The 26,462-nt window shown below is 42.4% G+C and overlaps 1 protein-coding gene across 4 annotated transcripts in view; it reads left to right on the top strand.

Annotated features, from left to right (window-relative positions):
• The first annotated feature begins 400 nt into the window (after positions 1-400).
• trps1 (trichorhinophalangeal syndrome I) overlaps positions 401-26,462 on the top strand; it is a 95,824-nt gene continuing 69,762 nt past the window's right edge. For 2 of the 4 annotated variants that reach the window (XM_047807914.1, XM_027175711.2), the window contains exons 1-3: positions 724-1,031; positions 5,490-5,802; positions 25,418-26,250. In XM_047807914.1, coding sequence (XP_047663870.1) covers positions 5,790-5,802; positions 25,418-26,250 — 846 coding nt within the window. In that variant the 5' untranslated portion in view covers positions 724-1,031; positions 5,490-5,789. The other 2 variants (XM_027175712.2, XM_027175713.2) reach the window with 2 other exon arrangements.

Raw genomic sequence — 26,462 nt, 5'->3', positions numbered from 1 at the left:
GTGTGTGTGTTAATAATTGTGGATTGTGGTTTAAACCCAGAGACAGGACCCCACCATCTACTAGATCAACAAAATAACAAAGCAATTCTGCTGGAGCTGCTATCTTCCTTTCATATTCACATGCTATATCAAAAACATCAAAATAATTCATAATTCATAGATAAAGTAGAGTCAATCACATACAAAAAAATAAGGAAAGTAACGCATTTAGATTTTTAAGTGTGTATGTATAGATTTTTTTTTTCTTTTACTCATGATGAATGAAGCACTGCACAGTGCTGGGAGGTGAAACTGTGTGTCTGGCCCTTTAAGAGCGCGCGCACTGGGGTGGCGCTTCCCTTCGCCACTGCTTCTTGATATTAATAGTGTTTGGTGTCTTGAAAGTGACGTAATGCTCGGAGTCTGAGGTCCTGACATGCGATAACGTTTCTGATAAAGAACCGAGATCACTGCAATCAGACGAGCGTTAATTTTTTAAAAGCCAGACGTTTTAAAGACTAATAATATTAATAATAAACACATTCACACTGATTTTCAGTTGCACAGGATCAAGTCTTTATCTTTATATCCCTACAAACAGAAAAAAAACAAAGACATATTCCCCGAGATCAACAAACAAACACAAAAGGGCGGTTCACGGTTTACGCCAGAAAGGGCCACCGTCTTTTCAGAGCACAAAAAACGAAAAGGCAAATGCATTTTTAAATCAACAGGTAAGGATGATGTTTATAAGAGAATCAATGAGCGTCTCGCGCAGAGCACCGAAGCCGCGGCACGCGCGCTCGCAGTCGCTGCTTTTCATCGCGAATGTTATGTAATGGTCAGAAGGAGGACTAATGGGATTTCGGTGGCGTGTTACTTTGCAGCGACACGCAGGAAAGAGGCAGATTCGGGTTGTTTTCTGGGGGGCTGTTGTTTTATCGGGTCTAAACGCGTGAGATATTGCAGCACGAGCGGCTCCGGCAGCAGCAGCAGCACGAGCAGCAGCAGGGTCACGTTCAGGCACGAGGACGAAAACAGCACGAGCTCCAGTAGGTTTGACTCCTTTTCTCGTTATTTTTCTTTACGCACTAAAACGAGTCCGTTTGACGTCTTTCCGGCGTTTGTTTAACACGTAACACGAGGGTTAACAACACGCCGAGATATTTAATCGGTGTCGCGTTGCTTTGTTATAAGTATTTAGTGCTTTATTTGTGAACATTTCCCTGAGTGTGATGGGCTAGTTTGTGCACCGCAGCATGGACGCCTCTGGGCTGCTTATTGTGTCGAAGGGAAACGGACAGGATACTTGTAAGATCCTTATTAAGTCGGCAAAGTCGGGTTTGGGGATGTTTTTGGTGCGTAAACGACGCGTTTAACGCTCTTTAACGCTTAGCGCCCAACTTGAGAAACTTTCCGTAACTGATGTAAGATAAGAAAGCGCGTAGGCATGGCAACGTGCGCGAGCTTCGAGGCTCGAGACCATTTACCCTGCTGTGAAGAGACAGCTTTGTTTTTTTTTTTTTGTTTATGACTAAACTACTTTTAAATTAAATACTTTTAAACTTTATTATTATTTTACTGAGGTTTTTCTGTTTCTCTGGGGTTTTTTTCGGTTACCGTTAGTGACAAAAGTTTTCTTGTAATTCACTGTTGTAGGATTCTTTCAGCTTGAGATGGAGAAGTTTCTAGAAGTTTCTATGATGTTTTTGTATTAAATTTTTTTTTAAATGAAAGTTAAACTGTACAAATGTCACACTAGTAAATACAAGTTTTGAGTTTTATGCAGAATTTTGGGTTTTTATAAAGCTTTCCCTTATACTTTGGGGCACTATTGTGCTGTTCACAAACTGGGACCATCAGGATTTGATCCTAAAGTAACTCCGTGTTTTTTTGTTGTTTTGTTGTTTTTCTTTTTTTAAAGAGAGAGCTTCAGAGCCAAAAGCTCATTTGTTGACACCTTCAGGATTTTTCACATCTATTATATTTTCACCTAATTTATAGTAACTACATATGTAACTACACACATGTTACTTGTATTGTTGCTTTTGCTGTAACTTTTCTTGAAGTGGTCTTTCATTGGGTTTTTTTTATTGCCTTTAAATACACACAGTCATTATTGGTAAAGTGTGTAAGGGAAATATAGTGTTTTACTTTAAACGGAGATAAAAAAAAAATCACACGCCTTTTTTTTTTTTTTTTACTTTAAATCAGAACCCACATCTGATTGTCATGACACAAAATTCCCAGGCTGCTTCCAGTAGACGTCTCGGGCTGTTTCCTGTAAGCCGAGACAGCAGCCACTCTGAGGCGGTCTGGAAATGATGCGCCTTCGGCCTGCTGCGAGGCTGCTTTCTTGTCAGTGAAAGTTTCTTAATGACAAAGGCCTGTGAAAAGCAACGACGCTCATCATTCAGAGAGGAGAAGAGAGACTCACAACTGTAAACAAAAGTTTCAGATAGCGTCAGAGAGGATCCTCTGCTGTGTCATCGGTATTGTTCTGCAGTCACAGCTGTGCCAGCTTCTCTTAACCTGTGTGTGTGTGTGTGTGTGTGTGTGTGTGTGGTGAATCTTACATTAAGTCTTTTTCTTTTATACTTTTTGCTAGTTCAGCTGGTGAAGTGTTATTGCCCTGAGACTACTTTTCATAATCTTTTAGATCTATTGTAATATATATATCTATATATATATATATATATATATATATATATATATATATATATATATATATATATATATATATCTTCTTAAAGTTTGTCTTTTCGAATAACCTATTGTTGATATTTTGTCCTTAATGATTGGCTGTGTGCGCTGAGATCCGTTTATCGTGCTGACTTGCCTTTTGAAAGAAGAGAAGAAAAAGATTTGTGTGAGTTGTCTGATAAGAAGTGTTTGAAGTGATTGAAACGGCCGAGGTAGATTTCAAATGTAAATTGGTGCGCATCTGTGAGCCCTTTGGGCGGGATGCAATAGATCAGCGCTGTATAGCGAGAACTTTACGGCTGACAGATGAATTTGGGCCTCGGCGTTTGGAGAAAGCACCAGCGGGGGGGCTTGCATTTGTTCTACACGGCTTTTGAGTTTGCACAACTTCTTTTTTGGACTGGCTTCTTATCACAGCAAGATGAGCCTCACACTCTTGTCTCTTCCCTGCAGATTCATGTGTGTGTGCTGCTGAATGAGAAGCCTGTTAAGAGAAAGAAGCGTTCAAGTTTTTCTTTTCTTTTTTTTTTTTTTTTTGAGAAATAGGTACAATTGGCCTATTAAGTTTTAGTCTTGACAGTGATAGAGAAAACACAGATTAATCTCATTAATCCAGTGTTTTCTTGTCTCTGCGTGAATGGATTTGTAAGTGGTTATTATGTATTATGCCTTTAATAATTAACACAATTTTCGTTTGTGTATTTGTGTCTTTAATCTGCAAGTAAAAAGATTTACACACAAAGAAACTACAGATGTTGATAAAGTACTAAACAAGCACCAATATTTCAACTTGTGTGATTAAAATGCGGTCTTGATAGGAAATAAATATATATTTCTCAATCCTTCCTAAATATTGTGTGTAAATATACTTCAGGGTTTTAAATGCACTGTTTCTCAGCGGTCGGCAAACAGAAACAAGTACAATAAGTTATTTCTAAAAATTAGTGGTGTAACTTCAGAATGAATCATTGATGCTATTTTAGCACATCTTTTTTTTTCTTTTCTCTGTGATTGTTTAAAACCTCCGTGTGCTGTGGTTAAGATACTCAGATAGCAGGTAACGGAAACTTGATTTTCGGTAAATGTATTTTACACTGAGGTTTACGGAGAAATACCAGAACTCTGTGGTTAAAACTTTTAAAAATGACACAATTGAGTCATCTCTTTTTGGTTCTTTAACAGCATGAGTCATAGTTTAAGCTAGTTTTATTTTTTATTAATCTTGATTTTCTGTTTCTTAATAGCATTTGATGTTTTTGCGACACGTCGTCGCCTGCGTTCTCTGCCGTAACGGTTTGTTGTGTAGTGAGTTTTGCTGAAGGGAAATGCGGCTTAAATCCAAAGATCTCATTTTTTCACCTGAGCTGACATTGAGAGCAGTATTTGGAGGATCTTCATCCTCATCTCTGGAGGTAATTCAGAAGGTGACTCTGATACAGAATCTGATGTTAGAGCTTTATTAGCTTGATTTAGAGCAGTTTGAACTTCTTTTAATAAATTTATTTGCTCCATTTTTTTTGTCACTAAGTTGCTGATTTGGTCCTTTTTCTTGGTGCTGCATTATTTTCACTGCTTCATTACGTTTGTGTGTGTGTCTTTAATGCGTTTTCAGTCTCCAGTGGTTTGATCTCCTAGAGTGTACATTTCTGTGTAAATATATAGATGTGTTTAGGCGTTACTTTCAGGGAGCTAAGTGTCTCGCCTTGTAAACAACGCCTTCAACAGCTTTATTGTATTTGTTATTAGGACTAGAGAGTCCCTACATATGACCCTCACAAATAATATAAAAAAAATTAGTTAATATAGTGATGATATTTTTTTGTCAGAATTTTGCACTGTAGAAAACCCAGCATGAAGGTTGTGCATGTATTTAATGGACGAAAGTCTTAAATCGGACAGCAGCAGTGTTGTGAGTACAATGGGTCTGTATGTTGGGTAGATTTTAATGGACTCGTTTTCAATACCATTTTCCTTTGAGAGCCGATTTGAGAGGCGCCCCGCATTAATCGCCTCTGCACTGCGCTCTCGCCGAGCGTCTGGGAAACTTTAGGAAACTTCTGGAAGTACCTGCTCCTATCTGTTTGACCTCGCTGTAGCAAAATCCGTGCCATCGCGTCGCACGGCCTCGACTCCTCCGGAACAGCGATGAGTCAGTTTAGCCTTCTCCGCTCAGCGATGGTGTGTGTTCTCTTACCGCACATTTTCAGTTTTCCTTTTCTCTCTCTTTCTCTTACACCCCCCCTCCCCTCCTCTTGCCTTTGTGGTCGAGTGTTCCTTTTCCATCTGTGTGGTCTGGAGGCTTGTGTTGTGGCTATAGCATAGGCTTCTACATTGTTCAAGACAGGTCGGACAGAATGAGTCGGAGCGAAGGAGGAGTTGGAGGGAGGACTGGAGGAGTTTTCCTTGAGAATGTTTGTTTTCCTGTTTCCAATTTGGTCGGCCAGAGGGCCTGTTCTGTCAGAGCTCCCATTCACGGAACCTGCTGCGAGGATGCCTGACTACGCCATACACAACCGCCTGCGCTCTCTGGATGTTTATTGCGGTCTCTGTGTTGCATTTATCACAGTGATGCTCTTTGAGATTATCCAAAGTTGTTGTTCTCCGTTTGCCCGTCATATGGTAATCCTTACGGTAGGCCGCACAGATTTCCTTTCCGTGGTGTGTGTAGGAGTATGTGTGAGCAGGCATGTGTGCACGTATTGTATATTGTACAACAAGCGTGCACTTAAATCGGTGTATTTTGTGTGCTTGTGTGTTATGTAGTTTATCATCTAATTTGTGTTTTGTGTCTGTGTGTTTGGAGTCAGGCTTTGCAGTAATTGAGAAGAGATAGCAGTGTGATGTGGCCCCAGACTCTCACCCAGGATCATCTGTGAGAACTTCTAAAGAGGACACTAGAGAAGGACACCGGGTTTTGTGAGAATCTGATGTGGAGACAGGACGCCAGAAGTCAACTCTGCTCACGTTAACGGAAACAATGGAATAAATCGGAAAGCAGCATGGACGTGGAATAAGGGATATCTCAGAGGCAGGGCAAGGGCTTTGGATGTTCTGCCAACTCTGAAATCTGCCTCCTGTGGACGTGGTGCTGATAATGCTCTAACCCAATGCTCAGCAGAGGTATGTACACGCATCATTACATGCTAGGAAATTAGAGGAATTTTACTCGGCATGTATCGTTCTGTAAAAAGACCAGTGACTGCTGGCTTTCTCTCGCGTGCATGCGACTTACGGCAAGAACCAACCCACCAAGCAACCAACCAAAAAAAAATCTTTTATTTCACTTTACGTGATTATCAAGGCAGGCTGAACTGTCTTCGAGTAACACGAGCCTCTCCTGGCTGTGCTGAAATTTCTCACGCTCACTTCTATCCAGCCATCATGTTTATAACTCCACCACCTTTTATCCTAAACAGATTATTTTCACTTTCCGTCATGTTTTGCTTTTAAGTCAGATGTAATAATATAGGTCACCTTATCTAGCTTTAGGATTTTCCAGTCTAAACTGCGAACATGTTATTTCCATAAGCGGAAAAAACATAGCATGGTATTTAAACATGACCCGAGCATTTAGCATGACAAATATACATGACATCTTGATTGCCGAGTTTGTCTGAGTGTAGTGAACTGTTTCCCAACACGAACTGGCGTCTCGCTGTCAATAGGTTTGGTGATGTGACGCATATTTAACACCTGACTTTTTTTCTCTTTCTTTGGAAGTTTGTTGTGCTTGCACACCATTTTTTTTTTAATTTTTTTTTTTATTTTTCATTTAAAATGAAATGTCATAAATCTGAAGCACTGTTGCGAACCTTTTCCTTCATACGTGTAAAAGTCATTCAGAGAATTTGGACATTTGGTCAATTTCAAGTTTTGCAGTTTAACCTGTTGGCTTTTGTATGCATGTGTTTCTGTGCAAATGCAACCAGCGTAGAAACCCAGTCATCTTATATTAGCTTCTGCAAACCTACTATACAGTCTCGGATTTTCACCCGGAGCCGATTCTAAATAAAGCAATATGAAAAAAGTTCACAGTCGACTGCTTTCCTCCGGTGCGGACGTGCATATTAAACGTCCCGTAATGAGCTGCAATTACCAGATCCTCACTTTGTTAACGCTGCAGAAATAGAGGCTTCACTCATGTGCCATGCGATTTCAGCAGATTAGTCTAATGTTAAACATATGCCCTTTTTTTTTTTTTCTTCAGACCGGCGTTCAAATTTTTTGACATATTTTTTTTAACGCTCGGAATTACTTCTCATGGTCCTGACTGAGAAACAGGCTTTAGCAGATGCTTTTGTTAAGCCTTGTGAGTTGTGCAGGGATACTGAGAAGGAATATCAAGATTAACCCTCCACAGTGCTCTCGCTCACGCAGCCTCACGCAGCCCCACAAAGGCTCAAAGGTCAAAGGTGACCTGACATCTTTAACTACTAAGATGAAGGCTTAGAGGCCCCCGGTATCTCCTGTTGAATGGCATTGTGCTTTTTTTTTCAATTGTCAAGCGGTAAATCTTTGATATTTTTCCTGTCAATCACTGTCTTGTTTTTGTTCCGACGCGAACACTCTTTCACAAGCTGCGAGAAGTAATTCAGCTTTAAGGCGGCATGAAATTTCCATTTTCCTCCGAGACTTAGTTGCATTCAGTTTTACTTTTCTGAAGGTGAGAGTGTTTTTACTCCGTCAAAATTAATGTCTGCTTACGTAACAAACTTATTCTAGAGGGGTTTTTTTTATGGTAGAAAGTAAAAAAGTATTGTACTGAATGTACTGAAGTGAAAAGAGCAGGCACTTTTGATAAGCCTTTGTTTTCTTACATGCATGTGAAAGTCTTAAACTTTTACAAAAATAAAGCAACCAAGCAAAAAGAACGGACCGCTGTTTAGCCTGCTGTGTTTCTGTCGGTGTCTAGACTCACTTCTAGGTCTGAGATGCTTCACTGTCAGGATTGTGAGTCATTTTTTTCATTTCTAGCCATGATTTGAATACTTGATTGAGGATTTTTTTGTAGGCTTAAGACTGCACTGGATTTGTGCCTTCTTTATCCTTTGCTGTGTGTTTCGTGGCCAAAATGTGTTTTGCTCTTTTCTCTATAACAAATTTTGCTCCTCTATGAGTCAGTATTGATATATTGTCTGTAACCTTGGGCTGTAAAAAGTGACCGCATTGTGGGTCAGCGCGAAGTTCCGTAAAATTCACTTTTACTTTCCGAAAAATTCATTTACAAATCTGTACAAATCTTCGTTTGGTGTGTTGATGAGGTTTTCATCTATTTTTGGGGGAGATTTCCAGACACTCTGTTTGTGAGCGTGTGTGTGTGTGTGTGTGTGTTGCAATGCCATAGTAGTAGGCGAATGGCAGAATATGATAGTGTAGTGAGCTGTCAAGTCTTCACTTCATTGTAGTTTGGATATGAAAGTCTGTTTCATCCGTATTTCAGGTTGGAACACCGGGCTTTTAGTTAACCACCTAAGCCGTCAGGACGCAGAGTCGTCACTCGTCAGTGCGCTTAATGAGCCGGCGACTATTCTGCAGTTTACAGTACCTCTTCTGCTAACAACCCGGGACTGGAGGAAGTGAAATAAACATGAAGTTTATGACAGTAGTGAGGGCTGGTTGGCTATGTAGATATTGTGAACAGAGTGAACCTGCTGAAGAGGAAAGAGGAGAAAGCTGCATCTGCCAGCCAATTATGCCCACGTTCTCCCTCCTCGCAAGCCACCTTCTCCCCCTAATCCCAAACCCACTGTCCAAATAACATAATTAGATAGAGAAAATAAAAATGATCTCGGGCCGTTGATAGAACGCGAGATAAAGGAGCAATTCATTGCGTCGCAATGGTTGACTGCAGCCCTGTTGTTTTTAGTGGATTGTTTCCGTGAGGCCTGTAGCATATGGTGGTGGAAAAAGGGCCATGAAAAGGGGCTATAGAAGAGGGGGCTGGACACAGCAGAGCTGCAAAAACAAAACGCTGTGAATCGACCCTGGCTAAATGGAGGGGTAATGGCGAACACCACATACTCAGGAGTTGTTTATTTAAAAAGCCAAGCTGCATTAATCAACGTCTTCATCACTGGCTCTGGCAGAGTGAATAATGTGCTTTTTTTTTCCACACCCTGGCTTTTTTTGGTTTTATGTTATATTATTTTCTAATGCAAAACGTAATATTAACACTACTCCAAACCACATTTTTCACACTTTGACTGATGGCTGTGCAGCGTCAACCATGAGCCCACACTGTGCCACTGCACTGCGGAACTGTTAATTTGTTGTAAACTTTCTGGTTTAAAAAAAAAAAATAGATGCAGCTTGATTTGCCTGTCACAAAGGCTTCCGTTTCAGCGCTGTCGTGACTGAGCAATCACCTGGCTTGCACGGGATGGTCACTGGTTGGGATATTTGCCTCCCCTCTTTTCTACCCTGCTTAGAAACCTGTTGTTGAAAGCCCTGGTGTGTGAACTTGCGTTCTTTTTAAATAGTAAACTGAGGAGAGTGTCATGTATCCTGGCCGTGGCTTTGGCAAACGGAAACAAGGACCTTTAAAGATCTCCCCATTTGTTTAACTGAATCCCCAGAGACTTCCAATCCCCGACCCCCTTCTCCTGAGGCTATCAGATGTTTCCCTTCTACAAGGAGGGCAATTCACAAATGTAGGTGTTGTTACAACATGGACGAGGCAACAGGCATTGTGTCAGACAACGGTGCGGTTTGCTGTAAAGACCGCATTGCTCGGCTGATTAAGGGGATCAGATAAAGGTTTAACAGGAGAGGAGCCCTTCTTTCTAACATAACAGGCCACTGTTCCTTTTGGAAATGTGACTGTGGTTACAAGCAGCTTGAAGTGTTCTGTGATTGGACCTCAACCAGAATGAGTTTCTGTTTGTTTCAGTGCAAAGGTACAAAAGTACCTTTCTGAAAAAAATGAAACGACTTATTCTTCTTAAACTCTCACAGACCTCCAGCTAGCCAACTATGGTCTTCCTTCCATCTTCTCATAGCCATCAGATAGGCATCAGCCTGGAGGAGAGGAAGGTTATGGATACTCTACTTTGTAAAACACAACAGAAGAGTGTCAAACCGGCCTATCCCCGTCTCCTGGACTGAACCCTGCAGGCTGCACTTTGTCTCTGTCAGGGTGGGGGGAGACAGAGAACGAGGAGCTCGGCAGACCTCCCTCCTCTCCTCTCCCTGCTGAAGAGTTATAGGCCACGGAGCAGAGCCCAGAGCCAGTCCCCCGGCCATGGCGCTCGCCACAATCAGCACCTATTATGGTCAACGGGCCCAGGGGCCTGTCAGGTCCCGCTGCCTTTTTGATTCACCGCTCGCCTCAGATTCCGCCCGCAGTCCCCGGCCTTTTCTTCACTGTGTCCTCAACTTCCAGATAGCAGATAAAATATCCATAAACAGCACTTGAAAGAGAATGTAAATGTTTATAGGCTTCCTGCAAGACTTATCTGATATTGTTCTTATTTATACGTCAGGGCTTGTACATTTCGAGGCGGACGGGACCGGCCCGAATCGGAGCCAAATGACTTTAAGTGCTGCCTCGGTGCAGCTTTTGCCAGCGGGGGAGGTTTTTAAGTGGACAGTTGGACGATGGAGGAGCTAGCCGGTGACACCAGGATGGAAAGAATGCATAGACAATACAACACTGATTCCTTTCAGCTCCCCGTCACAGCTGCCAAGCGATCGGCAACATTTCACCTTGCGAGGCATGCTAACTGCAGCTTAGTGTGTGTGCACGAGTCACACAAGCAGAAAAGTCATTTTCTGGCCTTTTTCATTCCAGTCTAGTTATTATACATATTGGTCACATCAGGCTAAAATGTATGCTACTTCAAGCTCAAGCACAAATCCACACCAATTTCTCAGAGAGTTGAGCCGTGCAGTAAATCAGCGCCGCGTACCCGGAGCGCTCCTGCTAACTGCAGCATGCAGATTGCCTGGGTGGGAGACAGTGCTGTCGAGAGCAGGGTGTTGACGTAGGCGGAAGGATCACACTATAATGTTGCCATTAATCTCAGATCGATGAGTCGGTACATGTCCTGAGCCTGGAGAGCTCCACTCACACTGAGGCATGGTACAAACCCAAATGGATTTCTCTTATACACACACACACACACACACACACACACACACACACACATTTACAAACACACACACATACGCAAACACGTTTCTCATTACTTCCGGAATAATTTAATTTGAACCAGGGCTTCCTCTCATGCATAGTTGATGGCATGTATTTACTTGTAAACAGTAATTATAGTGTCTGAGATATGAATCATCAATACAAGACAAATATAACAAAGAAACACCCTAAAAAAACAAAACGAAATGTGCTGGTTACATAACATTGCATATCTCTGTGTGTGTGTGTGTGTGTTTATGCATATATATATATATATATATATATATATATAAATATATATATATATATATATATATATATATATATATATATATATATATAATCTGTGTGTGTGTGTGTGTGTGTGTGTGTGTGTGTTTGTGCGTGTTTGTGCTTGTGTGTGATCGTCTATACATGTTTGAGTGAATGTGTCTGTGTTTTGTACATACATGTATGTGTGTGTTTGTTTATAGATGTTTGTGTGTGTGTGTGTGTGTTTAGGTCTATAAATGTGTGTGTGTTTAGGTCTATAGGTGTGTGTGTTTAGGTCTATAGGTGTGTGTGTTTAGGTCTATAGGTGTGTGTGTTTAGGTCTATAGGTGTGTGTGTTTAGGTCTAATAGGTGTGTGTGTTTAGGTCTATAGGTGTGTGTGTTTAGGTCTATAGATGTGTGTATGTTTAGGTCTATAGATGTGTGTATGTTTAGGTCTATAGATGTGTGTATGTTTAGGTCTATAAATGTGTGTGTGTTAGGTCTATAAATGTGTGTGTGTTTAGGTCTATAAATGTGTGTGTGTTTAGGTCTATAAATGTGTGTGTGTGTTTAGGTCTATAAATGTGTGTGTGTTTAGGTCTATGGATGTGTGTTTTTAGGTCTATAGGTGTGTGTGTTTAGGTCTATAAAGGTGTGTGTGTTTAGGTCTATAAAGGTGTGTGTGTTTAGGTCTATAAAGGTGTGTGTGTTTAGGTCTATAAAGGTGTGTGTGTTTAGGTCTATAGGTGTGTGTGTTTAGGTCTATAGAGGTGTGTGTGTTTAGGTCTATAGGTGTGTGTGTGTTTAGGTCTATAGGTGTGTGTGTGTGTTTAGGTCTATAGGTGTGTGTGTTTAGGTCTATAGGTGTGTGTGTGTTTAGGTCTATAGGTGTGTGTGTGTTTAGGTCTATAGGTGTGTGTGTGTGTTTAGGTCTATAGGTGTGTGTGTGTGTTTAGGTCTATAGATGTGTGTTTGTTTAGGTCTATAGATGTGTGTGTTTAGGTCTATAGGTATGTGTATTTAGGTCTATAGATGTGTGTATGTTTAGGTCTATAGATGTGTGTGTTTAGGTCTATAGGTGTGTGTGTGTATGTTTAGGTCTATAGATGTGTGTGTTTAGGTCTATAGGTGTGTGTGTGTGTGTTTAGGTCTATATATGTATGCGTGTCTATAGATGTGTGTGTTTAGGTCTATAGATGTGTGTGTGTCTATAGATGTGTGTGTTTAGGTCTATATATGTATGCGTGTCTATAGATGTGTGTGTGTTTAGGTCTATAGATGTGTGTATGTTTAGGTCTATAGATGTGTGTGTTTAGGTCTATAGGTGTGTGTGTGTTTAGGTCTATAGATGTGTGTGTGTTTAGGTCTATAGATGTGTGTATGTTTAGGTCTATAGATGTGTGTGTTTAGGTCTATAGGTGTGTGTGTGTGTTTAGGTCTATAGGTGTGTGTGTGTTTAGGTCTATAGGTGTGTGCATGTTTAGGTCTATAGATGTGTGTGTTTAGGTCTATAGGTGTGTGTGTGTGTGTGTGTGTTTAGGTCTATAGATGTGTGTATGTTTAGGTCTATAGGTGTGTGTGTGTGTGTCTATAGATGTGTGTGTGTGTGTGTGTGTGTGTGTGTGTGTGTGTGTGTGTGTGTGTGTTTAGGTCTATATATGTATGTGTGTGTGTGTGTCTATAGATGTGTGTGTTTAGGTCTATAGATGTGTGTGTGTGTGTGTGTCTGTGTGTGTCTGTGTGTCTATAGATGTGTGTGTGACTGGAGGGTGGGGAATGAGAAATCTGTTGCAGGAAGAAGGCCTTTATGTCTGTGTCCATCTGCTAGACAGATATTGTGGTGATGTTAGCTGTGACCCAGTGTGTGTTTTCTGTTCCTCATTAACCATAAAATTCTAAAGGCATAATTAAGATTCCTTATTTATTCGAATGCTAAAAGGAAGCTGTTTAATTTCTCTCTGTCCCAGTATGCAAGTAGAACATTTCAGCATCACACTCTGACGCCTTTGCAGTTAAGAACGGAGAAAAGTCAGGATATGGAAAAAAGAAATGTGCTGAAAAACAGAAACAAACAGCATGCGAGCGAGCCGTCAAACTTAAGCGAGATGGGCGTATGACTCAGGACGTTCCCATGATAAGCAAGACACTCATGCGTGCTTTGTTGTTTCAGCTATTATAGGTGGTATAGCTCAGGGTGTGGTCGCTTTATCAAACATGCTAGGATGACTAATCAGTCCTAGGGCTACATGGCATATGAAAGGAGAATCTTTGTACAAAGCAAATACTGGAATCTTGTAAAACCAGTGGGAAGCCCTTTTTACGCTGCGAAAACGCAAAACAGTTTCCTCCAATTGCTCGACTTTAATTCTTGACTTTAATGGTGCGTTTGGCATTTGCTTTTCTTTTTTTTTCCTCCTGATGAAACCGTGTTTGGGGGGCAGCGGTGTTCATGTGGTGTAAAGGTGTTGGAGAGGTGCAGAGGGGGAAAAAAAGCAAGCTCTTACACACAGAAGAAGAGATAGTGGCCGGGTGGACTGGATGCTTATCAGCCCCATATCCGATAACAAGGCAAGTGTCTTCTCTTTAGAGTATTTCTCTTGACTTCTCTGTCTCAAATCTGCCAGTAGATCTGTGCAGAGCGTTTGCTAAAACCCAAAGTGTTTGAAGTTAGTCAAGTAAACGTGACACGTGTGTGTGTGTATTTGTGCGGGCTGGGGGTGGGGGGTATTGGTGGTGGTGGTGGTGGTGGTTGTTTGGGGGAATCAGGTGAACCTGACATCAATCTGTATAGTAAGGCTTGAGCGGAAATTTGAAACGTTTAAAAAATAAATAAAAAAAAGCTGTAAATTTATTTTGCAAATTCAGCAAGAAAACTCCAAGGCATGTCAAGATGCAGGTGTAACATCCAAACATCCAGCTCTAGGATACTATGCAAATATTTTGCCTAAGGTGCCGGTTGGGAAGTCGACTAATTCTCCTGACTACCATGCCGCTACATCTAAGATCTTATCACAGCGGAGAAAGCTTGAGAACACAGAACAAATTAGTACACACTGACACCAGTCCTTATCACTGCTCACTCACTCTCACTCTCTCTCTCACACACACACACACACACACACATGCACACACGCACATGCACACACACACACACACACACACACACACACACACACACACACACACACACACACACACACACACACACACACACACACATACACACACGCAGCACATTCAGCTGTGTCTCTTGTGAATTCTGCTGCTCTTAAATGGAGATAAACAGTGAAGAACCTAGCTTTAAAAACACATTACTACTACTTCTGCTGCGGCTCAGAAGCTCGCGCGTCCGTGTTTTTTTTTTTTTTGTTTGTTTTGTTTTTCCGCACTGCGAGCTATCAGATTTCTTGTACGTAAACCACCGAGGCTGCTAGAAATAGTTGCACTATTTGAATAGTACATGACAGGAACAAATGATATTGGAGCAATGCTTAGCTGGCTGTATACACAAAATTAGAAGAAATGGTGTCATATTGGTGTATATATAAAAATGTCTAAAAATAATTTATAATAGAATAGAATCATTTGAAAAGAATCTGATGTTTGATTGTTTCGTTTTCAATGGAGATTGTTAGGTTTATGCTCTTTCAGCAGGATTAGTGTCACATTGTCGCATAAGGAATAAAGTACTGTTCAAGGACAGCGTTATGTGGTGCTATCTGTAGCAGGAACATGCAGCTAGTAGAAGAGAATGTCGCACGATTAACAGGTTACAGTTTAGCTACATAATAAAGAGACATTTCAGTGAGTGAATGTCATCATTAAAGGTGCACCAACGCACAGCGTGGAGGCCGATATCGGCCCGGCTTTGCCTCTAAGCCGATCCGCCGGCATATTTGATTTTATTCAAACGACACGACATTGATCTCGGACACAAACACAGGATGCAACTTGTCTTAAATCACTCCGCTATTACGCCCCTGACACGGTGAATTTCTTGGCAACAGAAGCTCATAGAGAATCGGCTCGGCTACAAAGAGGATGTTTGTATCAGATCAGGATCAGTGCTTTGATTCCGGTACGTATTGAAAACTAGGAACGGAAATCCGAATAAGGAATCAGTGTTTATGAAAGAGAGTTTTTCCTGTATTATTGATACGAACTCACAGTGCGGCACTGCTGCTCATTTATCTACATGTGCATGTGAATACTGAGGATTGCAGATAGTATTTTATCTGGCATGGATATTTAGCACAAGATTTAGATAAGTGTAGCCTTCTGTGAGTTTATCACAAAAGTCTTCTAGCTTTTACTGACATGAGCTCAATACTGTGATTAACCGATTACGTGTCTTTTTGTTTGTTTGTTTGTGTAAGCGTAGTAAGGAACCCGTCACCAGACGTCAGGATCGCTCTCCTTTTCCGTAAACAGCTTCTGCCCTTTTGTCTGCTTATTGTCTTTGTTTTGTTGAAGACTCCTGAGAGCGAGGTGACAGTGTCTCCTTCAGAGAAACTCTAGCTGTGTCGCAACACTGTGTGACTTTTACTCAGAGGGGAAATGCAGCAGAGTCTGTGGTTTGCTGTCGGTTTCACACTGTAGCTGCAACGCTTCGCTATGAATTGTAGGAAAATCTTTGCACTACAGGCAGGAGAGCGAATGTGATTTCGAGCTTTTGTTTTTAATAACCGTCACAATTCGAGTTCTCAAATGTTTCGCGTTTCCCCTCGTCATCTCGGAAAGCTGAAAATCTCAGCACGCCGGCATGTTGGCTGGTTCTTCCTGGCCGTGAATGGGAAAGAAAAAAAGGTGACGAAAAGGAAAATAAAAGCCTTGTAACTGTTTAAAGGTGGAACTTAAATCTGTTGGTCATCTTAAGTGCGTAAAGATCCTTCACAAAACAGTCCACAGCCCTCACCCCCGAATCTCCAGCCAGGATCAGAGGCTAAGTGAGAGAATGGAAGTGTCCAAGCAGAAGTGCTTGAACAGTAACAGCACAGGGCAGCATATTGAGCAAGCTGCCTTCACATCAGGCTTTTTCCTGTTGCTAAATGCTGGTATTTTTAGGTAGGGAGAGCAGCTCTGTTTTCAAGATGGTTTCACATATGTAATGGAATTACCCCCTGAGTAATGGAATTTATTTATACAAAAATTGGTGAGGGGGGAAAAAAACCCTTAAATAATCTTTCTACTTACACAAGCTCTTTTGAAGGTTCTACTTTTTTTTTTTTAAAGGAAAAGATATTTTATGACTCGGTTTATGCGTGAAGTTTAACCTGGTGTCAGTTTGTGTGTTTGAATCTGGACAAAACATTTGACGTCATTACGGTCTCTGTTTCTCTCTGTTTCTCTCTGTTTCTCTCTGTTTCTCTCTGTTTCTCTCTCTCTCTCTCTCTCTCTCTCTCTCTCTCTCTCTCTCTCCCTCTCCCTCTCTCTCTCTCACTCTCACTCTCTCTCTCTCTCTCACTTACACACACACACACACACACACACACACACACACACACACACACACACACACACACACACACACTAGATAGTGTGCTTTAAACTGAGAAACTGAGGCTAATATTAGCTCCCTCCTCTTGAGCTCGTGTACACAGAAATTCATTGGAATGGAGACAATCTAGAGACGAAGGTGTTTTTAAATTGCAAGCCACGGTTTATGAAAACATCAAATTCTGTAAAGTATTGCTATTAACTCGCTTGTTCTAGACAGCGATGCGACTAGTAGCGTTGGGTTAAGTGTACATCATTTTATTATTATGTAATAAAGTTTTATTAAATCTGTGCTATAGCTGTAATCAAGTTGTGTCTCTTTGAGCCCCCCCCCCTCGCTTTTTTTTTTCTTTTCTTTTTTCTCTCTCTTTACCACTTTATTTCTCCCCTTTTCTTACACCCTCCACGGCGTTGGCGGAAGTCTGTTATCTGCTGCTCTCTCTGCAGCGCGTGATCCCTGGCCCTGGCTGGCAGCTCCAGTCCTGTGATCACAGGAAGTGTAAGGGAAGCAGTTGTTCTGTGTTGTCTCCGGTTGCAGGGTGCGCTGATTGAGTGCACAGAGGCCAGGTCATTGAGACGAGGCCCCTCAAAGCAACCCCTCCCTTCCCCCCTTTCCTCCAACTCCACTAACCTCACTGTTCCCCAACCGGAGGGCAGTTAGTAGGCTAGCGGGACAGGGGGAAGGACACATGGCAGGGGGGTGGTTAGAATAGAAGCCTGTAGAAAACTGTTTTTAATTACCGCTAGGCTTTGAACTCTGAGAATTAGGCAGGTAGTTGTGAAGGAGAGCGAGAACGAGGTGACTAGTCCAGCTGACGTCACGTGGCAAATGAAAGGACGGCATTGTCGGTGGTGGGTGCAAACTGCCGAGGAAACTTTCTCCCTTGAATGCAAAGCGATCTCGACGCAGGGATTTTGCGAGGCTTTTTAGACTCGCCTGTGAATCCAGACAAATAGCTAAAGAAGGAAATCACACTGATATGCTGAAACTGTGCACATAGCTGTTGTTTTTTATTTTTTATTTTAATGACACGCACAGTGTTGTGGTAATCATGTTCACATGCAAGACTTGTCAAGTTTGTCATTTCTGCTCCGAGTCGTGACAGCGCGGCCTGAGACCTCACACATCTGAGAGAAAGATCTGTGTGATCATGTGCTTGTAGAGATGAACGACCGATATTTCACCCCAAACCATCCTTCTAAACCAAATCCTGCTCGTTTCATTGATTGGATCGATTTTAATTGATTCTCTCTCTCTCTCTCTCTCTCTCTCTCTCTCTCTCTCTCTCTCTCTCTCTCTCTCTCTCTCTCTCTCTCTCTCTCTCTTTCTCTCGCTGTATAACAAGATCATCAATAAGATCTATAGAATAAAGTGATAGTTTGTTAGAAAGTGAGTGCCGCTGTGTACACGCCCATGCTTTTTCACGTCCGTGTTCACAGCATCTTCTGACAGGTTTTATCCGATTAAATTCGCACGTGTCAGCTCGGCGAAAGCAATTTTATGAAAATGGAGTGAGGGAATCTGGCTGCTTTCTTTTCCGAGTTTGTATCAAGGTGAAGTGTCACTTTAAGTGAAACACTAAATATCATGTTTTATCAGGGCACTGAGCTTTGTCGAGCTCATTCCACTTTGGCAATGTTCTTAGCATTGACTCTTTGATCTGAATGTGTGCTCATGAATAAACATGACTTGCCTTGCTTGTGTGATGTGTGTGTGTGTGAGAGAGAGAGAGAGAGAGAGAGAGAGAGAGAGAGAGAGAGATGTTTTTTGCATCGGGCTTGATGGCATGCTGCATAAAAAGACACAGAAAGGCAGTTTGTCACAGCCTGTTCTTATTGAGCCTGGCATCTTTTCACACTCATGCAAGGATAAAGGGAAAAACAGTGGTATGTAGAATTATGGGAAAAGCTCTTTTATTTTTTGACATGCCGTTCCCTCCTCCCTCGCTGATCCGTAAGCTCTCACTCTCTTAATCTCTCCCTCACTCGCTTCCCCCCTCCCCCTCCTGTTCTCTCCCCCTCCTTGTGCATGCTCTCGTCTCAGCGCGTACAGTTGAATTCGATGGGGCTCGTAACGTCACTGACTTGATTTTTAAACAGCATGGGCTTATCATCCACTTCTACACAACCTCGTTGCATTAGTGTCTGCGCATGTGTGAGAGAGACAGACATTCAATGCCGGACCTTTCCAGTACACACACACACACACACACACACACACACACACACACACACACACACACACACACACACACACACAAAACCAACAGAAATGAAATCCCAATCATGCCCTGCAGGCCTTTCACTCTCTCAACTTCAAAGGCTGTGTGAGGTTTAAAAAAAAGGAAGAAAAAAAAGAAAGACGAAAGGAAGGAGCATGTAGGCAGGTAGTCAATGTGTCAAAGCTAACAGATATTGCCTCGTGCAGACTTTATTGAAAGTTTGACCCGAGCCATCAGACTTGTATTTCACGCCTCAGTCAGGACTGTGTGAAGTACACATCACCTCTGGCTTGCTTGTTCCCCATGGCATATGTTCAAGCCCTTCTGCATGTATAGCTTCACTTCTGGTTTGTGGCTCTATGATAATTAATCCAATCTATACTGGATGCACACTTTCAGCAACAAACTTAGCATTGTCTTTTCTCGACGTCCTCGTCAGTGTGTATTTTTCCTTCTTGGAGGGATTTCTGAATGCGTGGAACATTGGGTGTCGTGCAGATTGGTGAGTCAGAACGCCTGTGTGGAGACAGATTTTGGCAGTCCGAGCCTCCTTCAAAGGCCTCAGTGTTGCACTGGCAGGGTTGGATTTATTCTTCCATGCTCTCTGCATGAATGGGGAGGGGATTTGCATAGCCTCGCCGACACGTCCAGGGCTCTCGGCGTCGATCCTTGCCTGTCTTTCACTCGGTCTCCCCGCAGGCCTGTCAAGTAAAAGTCCTGGGATTATTTAGGTCTCCAAAGAGGCTGTAAAGTGAAAATGTATCTTCTCAGCACTTGTTTACATTATACACATAGTTCTCCTTTGCTTATTAGATTTCCAGATCTCTAGTGCAGATTGCAGAAGCTGCCACGGTGCTGAAACACGGGCTGTTGGAGAGAGAGAGAGAGAGAGAGAGAGAGAGAGAGAGAGAGAGAGAGAGAGAGAGAGAGAGAGAGAGCGGTACTGCTGAGAATGAAATGTGCATGTGGAAAGTCACATGTTAAATAAGGCCTTGTTGTTAAATTTCATAAGCTACCTGAATTTTCATTGTTGTTGTACTTGGCAGAATACCTGTCGTAACAAAAGCTTTTGTTCGAACCTCTTTCACGTTCTCATTCACTCATACACGTTTACATTCACTGCTTCTCGATGCTGACGTTCACTCGATTTGCTAGCTTTGGCGATTGTGTGTAGATGCAGGACAGCCCACTTGAATATATATCCAGAGATTTCTAAGCATAGCACACTTCAATGCAAACTCTTATTGTGCCTGTTAATAATTGTAACAAGCTCGACTAGTGGTTCACTGGGGCAGGAATCACGCTGCCCCGCGCTCACTCTAAGAACTGTGGAGGAGGAGGAGCAGCAGACAGGAAGTGACGTCGCAGCTTTTACGCCAAGATCTTGTTTTGTCAAACAATCAGACATAAATATCTTCAAATACAAATGTAATCACCACACACACCACCACACACAGTATGAGCTGAAGCCAAATGTTTTTTTGACTGTCCGTAAATCGAAAGTAATAAACCACATGGTTGGAGGTTACAATAATGGAAATCATAAAGAAATGTGCTTGAAGAAGTCTTGAAGGTGGCTGATGTGTGATGCGAGGCTAGGTGTTAGATTACCCCAGGCCAAGATCTGCAGTGTAACCTGGAGACTCTGCCTTTTTTTCTTATGTGCACGGTTTGTATGTCAGTTTGAAGTCATGTGTAAATTGCATATCGGTGTTCTGTACGTATTTGTGTGGATCTGTTGGGTTTTGCTTTTAAAATCTAACCTAGCCACTTCATCAGCATGATTAATAAAGTGTGTAAGTGGAGAGGAAAAAGGTCTTACGGGACTGAGCAATCATCTGTAATGCTCGAAGACAAAGCGAGCGCTTGCGGTGTACAGACGCAGTGTTAAGGCATGGTGATTATCCTGTTTTATGCATAGGGAGGGGGAGACTGAGTCATCGCCAGATCCGTCCTCTTGACATTTGGCTTAATGATAATGAATTGCAGCCCGTTTATCTAGGATTGGGCCTATGTGTTTTCCATAGACCCTACACATGCTCGTAGCATTACTACCGAGACACTAATGTGATTTATTCCTAATGTTCCAAATGAGATTAAACACCAGAGGGAGACAGATTGGGGGCGCTCGGGTCCCGTCCTACCGCAGACTCGCTCCGTGGCAGTGACATCATGAAAGATGGGTGGAATAACAAGAGAGATGGTGCAAGGTAGCGTTTGGGGAAGGTTTTTATGACGGCGCGCTCTTAGACGTGACTGCACTCACATGGTATGCTAGACTAACTAGCGAGGGGACCCTGGCCACGTGTGCCGTGCAGAGCGCCGTAGTTTTAAGGGAGAAAGCAGGTCTGTGAAGGTCACAGCGAAACTTTTGAATATCGGGTCACATAACACTCAGGTTCACTGAATAGCACAGCGAGCTAACGTCTTTGAGTCATCAGTTTTAAATCATCTGTTTCCCTCAACTGGAGCTCAGGACCGTTTTATACTTGCAGCATGGGCCGCGCTGAAAGGGTGAGGAAAGTGCACTTTATGACCTCAAATATGAGACTATGGTTAATCAAACTGATTTTAGTGGCGTTTTAGCTTTCGAGGCTGTTTCTGTAAGCTGTGAGACTTCTTTATAAAGCAGTCAGGTGCAGAAGGCAAACATGGGTTTGTCTTTTAGCACTTAGTACAAAGCGAGTCTCATCATCTGACACGTCTCGGAGCTTAATTCTCTGCCTGACTGATCATGACAGCAAAGTAAGTGTGTGTGTGTGTGTGTGTGTGTGTGTGTGTGTGTGTACACACGGGCCTGTTTTTATATTTTAATCGATCCAGTCCCCACACAGATAGAAATATCTGTCAGGTCTGACCTTGTGGGGACATTTCTTAAATAAACAAACAAACAAACAAACAAACAAATAAATAAAAATCCAATTTTTTTGCTTTTGGTCACTGAGGTTAATGTTAATTAGCTTAGTAATAATAATAATAATAATTATTATTACTATAGTGACGTGATTGTGTGTGAATGTGTGTCTGTGTGTGTTGTTAAAGAGAACTTTATTGCAGTCCCGTCCCTCCTGTTCATTCAAAGACTTAAGTAACCAGGATGAATTATGAGGACCTGCTTGTGCTAATATATTTTTTGAAGGAATCTGCTTGAGAGTCGAGCAGGCTTTCCCATGTCTCCTGGTCAGTATTGGTTCAGTATTCACGAAGACAACAAAATGAACAAATAAAGATATTGTTATTAGAATGAAATCTGGCTCCTGCAGATCTTACACACTCGTATGACACGTTTTATCATGAATGTACCAGCGTTAGAGACTGATTAAAACATATACACGCCGTCTATTTATAGCCCTGTTATTTTAATCATCAGAGCAGTAAAAATGCTCGATCGTGGAAGAATGCCGTAACGTTGCGAGTGTTTATGTACACAGGCGTTCATGCACGTCTTTGTGTTTACAACCGAGTCGTCTCGCGGTGCTTCTCCAGGCTCGCACGTACGGGCTCGCAGAAAGAACGCAGATGATTTCAGCCGGGTCTGGATGATTTTAACAAGATTTATTGCCAGCGTGTCAGGATTCTGGCCGTGGCACTCGGGGAAGATGTCAGCTCCTGTGAGATGTCAGTGTAGAGTAGAGCATGTACATGTGAGTTATAGTCCAGAATCTGTGCAGCCGTCGCTAAGACACGTACATTTACTCTCATATGTTGTTCATTTGTGTCCGAATTCAAAAGTAATCGACAGAGCAGGACCGTGGCGGAGTCTACTATACGTCTGTAGAGTAACACACACGGATGTGTATAGTGGATACTGTACATAATTAAAAGACAAAGCTCTCCTTGTTGATATATAGCGAAGCTTCCTGTAACTAGATTTAACATCAGTTATAGAAGGAGACTCCAGCGTCAGTGCTTTTAAAGTTTTAAGGAGAGAAGTCATGAGGAAGTGAAGGATCTCACTGCTAAAACATGAATAATAACAGGAAGTTGTCACGCCGGACATTTAACAACATTAAAAGTAATACTAAACGAATAAAAATGTGTGGTTCTTTAATAAATAAGGAATTGTAACTTTTGCCAGTTTGCTGTGGCATAAGGGAAATAAAACACCTTGGCATTTGCTATTGTGGGTAAATAATCAAGGAATGAGTCACATTGATGACACTTTCAGGGTGATTATTTTTCAAGAACAGCAAGTCCCAAAGTGTTTTACTACTAATTGTTGCTAATTGTTGCGTGGGACAAATACCCACAACGGAACATCCTGTTTTATACGTTATGCAGGAACCCTCAGGAAGTTTTAGCTAGTTCTATACAAATATAGCATAGCATACATAGGTTTTAACATCATTTTAAAGCTTCCTTCTAAATGACCGAGCCATTTCACTAAGAACGAGAGAGAACGCTTTGTGATATTAAAGGAAAAAAAACGTCTGGTTGTCCTTTGTTTGTCTGACACGAGCACCAAAATATAGACCAGAGTCAGAAAAACTCTGAGCTTGTTGATCTTGACTTCTGAGCTTTTGACAGCGTATGAGCATCGACTCGTTTCATTGTGAGCTCGGATGGGTGGACACGCCTTTTGTACGCAAAAGTAATCCAGAAAGAGCCTCTCTCTTCACCCTGTCACTATAGCTCTGATGAAAAGCCTGTCACTGGGCGGGTCTCACTGCTGGTAAAGAGGTGCCGTCTAACAGCACACCGGTTAGCATGCCGATGTCCTCTTTCAGCTTCTCCACCTTTCTGCTTCGCCCGAGCTTCATCTCGCACTTGCTTTTTGCCTCTCGGGCCTTCAATTGAGTCGTGACTCATCACCCGACCGCATCGGCCGACTTCTAAATAAACTCGCTGCTGATTCACTCCCTCTTTTTTAATAAAGAAATTTAACTGATCCTTTTGTCATTAGGCATATTAATAAAAAACATACAAACGTAATAGTCACAGTTAACAGAGGAGCACAATAAGGGGATTGGAACGGCATCGTCTTAGATTCCCCCCCTGGAGTTTTAATGGTATTACCTCGTGCATATCAAAAATGACTACATTTTTAAAACGTTATTTTTTTTTATTATTATTTTCAAGTGAAGACATTATTATGCTAAATCACCTGCTCTGGTGAGCCCATGCACTGCCTTTAATTTATTTGTAAAATGAATGTGTGTGTCTGTGTGTCTGTGTGTGTATGTGTGTGTGTGTGTGTGTGTGTGTGTGAGAGAGAGAGAGAGAGAGAGAGAGAGAGAGGTAATGAGAAAGTAAGCACTTTTGATTCAGGTAATAAACAACGGTTTAAAAGAGAGCTCAGTCTTATATTTGATTAAAGTCAGCATATAAATTTTGCATGGGGTTACACACTGATCAAGAGTTTATTGAAATATAAAAACAAAACAAAACAAAACAAAACGAGGAGGCATGCATTTGTAGGATGAGCCGGAACGAAGGTTGTGTTTATACAGGACGCTTCTCAGCACTGCCGCTCACTTTAGATCAGTCATCGTGTCACTAATATGGGTTTATCTTGCCCCGCAGACACTCTAATATGATGCTTTGTGCCATGCCACTAATAATGTGCAGTTTGGAAGCTTTAGGAATGCAATCTTGTAACTCCAGGAAAAAAAGCAAGAAGAAGAGAAAGCTTCAAACTTCAGCCTGATTTCTCTCATAAATCAATTTTAATAAAAGCACCACTGATATCAAATACTTTGAACTCAGAAAGCTGGAGTGTAGAGAGGTCCAAGCACCGTGTGTGTGTGTGTGTGTGTGTATGTGTTTAGACTTTATCATATCCCATGTGAATGGATTGTGAAAGAATTGGCGATGGAATGATAGATGCGGGTGTGGTGAAATTTATGAGCTGTTGGTTCAGATTAGATTTTCCCGAGGCTTTTCTGAACACAGCCCTGGTTAAGGCGTCGTCCCTCCAGCAAACACAAATTGCTTCATTTAATGCCCATTTGCCTAAATAAGGAAATTGCTCTGTATCGTTTTCTGAAGAAATGAGCATGGTCCCAAATCAGTTAAATCATGAGAACGATCACGAGAACGAGCGAAACTAGGCAACACACTCAAACACTCGTATATAACGAGAGCTAAATGCTACATGGTGTTCATTTGCATCCATAGTAAATCTGTTTGACAACGTGTTACAGTGTAGTTTATGTCAAAGGAAAGTCTTTTTAATGAGAATTCCGAGTTTAACCTTCATGGTCTTCTGCGAGCAAACATGCCTCGATGACCTCAGTGAACGCTGATGGTAATTACCTTTCACAAGTTAGGTTATAAATTCTACTTAGTTTTTTCTACATCTCATCTGGGTGACTTGGTACACTGGGTAAAAGGTGTGCCTTCGTGCCAAACGTATGACACACAGGGACGGCGTTATATTATCAATAACAAAGCCTGGCTAAAGTCTGATATTAGGTGTTTATGTTATGGGTTGAGACGGAAGACGGATTAGAACGCTCGTTGTGAAAAGATCGCTTCTTTTGAAGATTTTTGTTTAGGGTGAATGAAAGAACAATGAAAGGTGATCTTTATATCGAGAATGGTGAAAGTGGACATTATTCGGTGTATGGTATATCGTAACGTCATGCCTTAAAAGTCGCTAAAACTTGCCGCTTGTCTCTCGCTGCTTTTCAGATATGGTGCGGAAAAAGAATCCTCCTTTGAGAAGCTTCGGTGGAGAAGAAGACGAAGGCGAAGCGGCGACGATAGCGGAGGCCGCGGGTCCGGAGAGTGGCGAGGCAGCTGGCAGCGAGGCCTCGGTTCCCGAGGAGCGGTCCGAGCCAGGCTCCCCAGGCTCCGTGAAACCAGACACTCCTGGCGTTCATTACCAGCAGACAGAAAACGATGATGCCTCGCCGACACGATCAGACTGTGGCCAAAGTCCCGACGGAGAGGGTGAAGCCGTTAAGGGTGGAGTCGAGACTCTGAGACATTCGTCACTGCGCAGGGGGCCAGAAGCACGCGTCATTGTACAGACCTGTGCCAGCAATGGCGAGGAAAGGGAGTCTACCCACAGTCCTCTAGTGGCGCCCGGTACCGAAAGCCTTCACATAGAGGGCGAGGACGGATCCGAGCTCCCTCGGCTCCCCCTCCACCCACTTCAGCCACACAGGCCTAGCGACGAGGCGTCTAGCCCTCCGAGAGCCGAGAGCGGGGCTCCCCCTCCGTCTTCTTCCTCCTCATCCTCGTCCTCTCCCAAGCTACAGGATTTTAAGTGCAACATTTGTGGGTACGGCTACTACGGCAACGACCCGGCCGACCTCATCAAGCACTTCCGCAAGTACCACCTGGGCTTGCACAACCGCACACGGCACGACGCCGAGCTCGACAGCAGGATCCTAGCTTTGCACAACATGCCGCAGTTTCAAAGTCAAAGCCACGGCAAAGACGGCGGCAGGATCCCAGGTGTCACCACTGACCCAGGCTCGCCCAGAGCCTCGCTCCTCAACGGCACCTACGATGTTCAGGTAATCACTGCTTAACGCACCATATTCACTTAAAGCATCACACACACTCACACACACACGTGCTGATCATGTTACAGCACCCTGAGAAAATCCTTTTCAGCAGAATCCATCAAAAAACAACAACAGCAAAATAAAATCTCCACCATTTAACAATAAACAGTTCAAGAACAGTCCACTGCTGTTGAACATTTTTGCGTGATTTATTTTATGAG

The sequence above is a fragment of the Tachysurus fulvidraco genome, chromosome 24 (assembly GCF_022655615.1).
Source record: "Tachysurus fulvidraco isolate hzauxx_2018 chromosome 24, HZAU_PFXX_2.0, whole genome shotgun sequence".
Classification (NCBI taxonomy): domain Eukaryota; kingdom Metazoa; phylum Chordata; class Actinopteri; order Siluriformes; family Bagridae; genus Tachysurus; species Tachysurus fulvidraco.
This window is presented reverse-complemented; position numbering and strand designations above follow the sequence as displayed.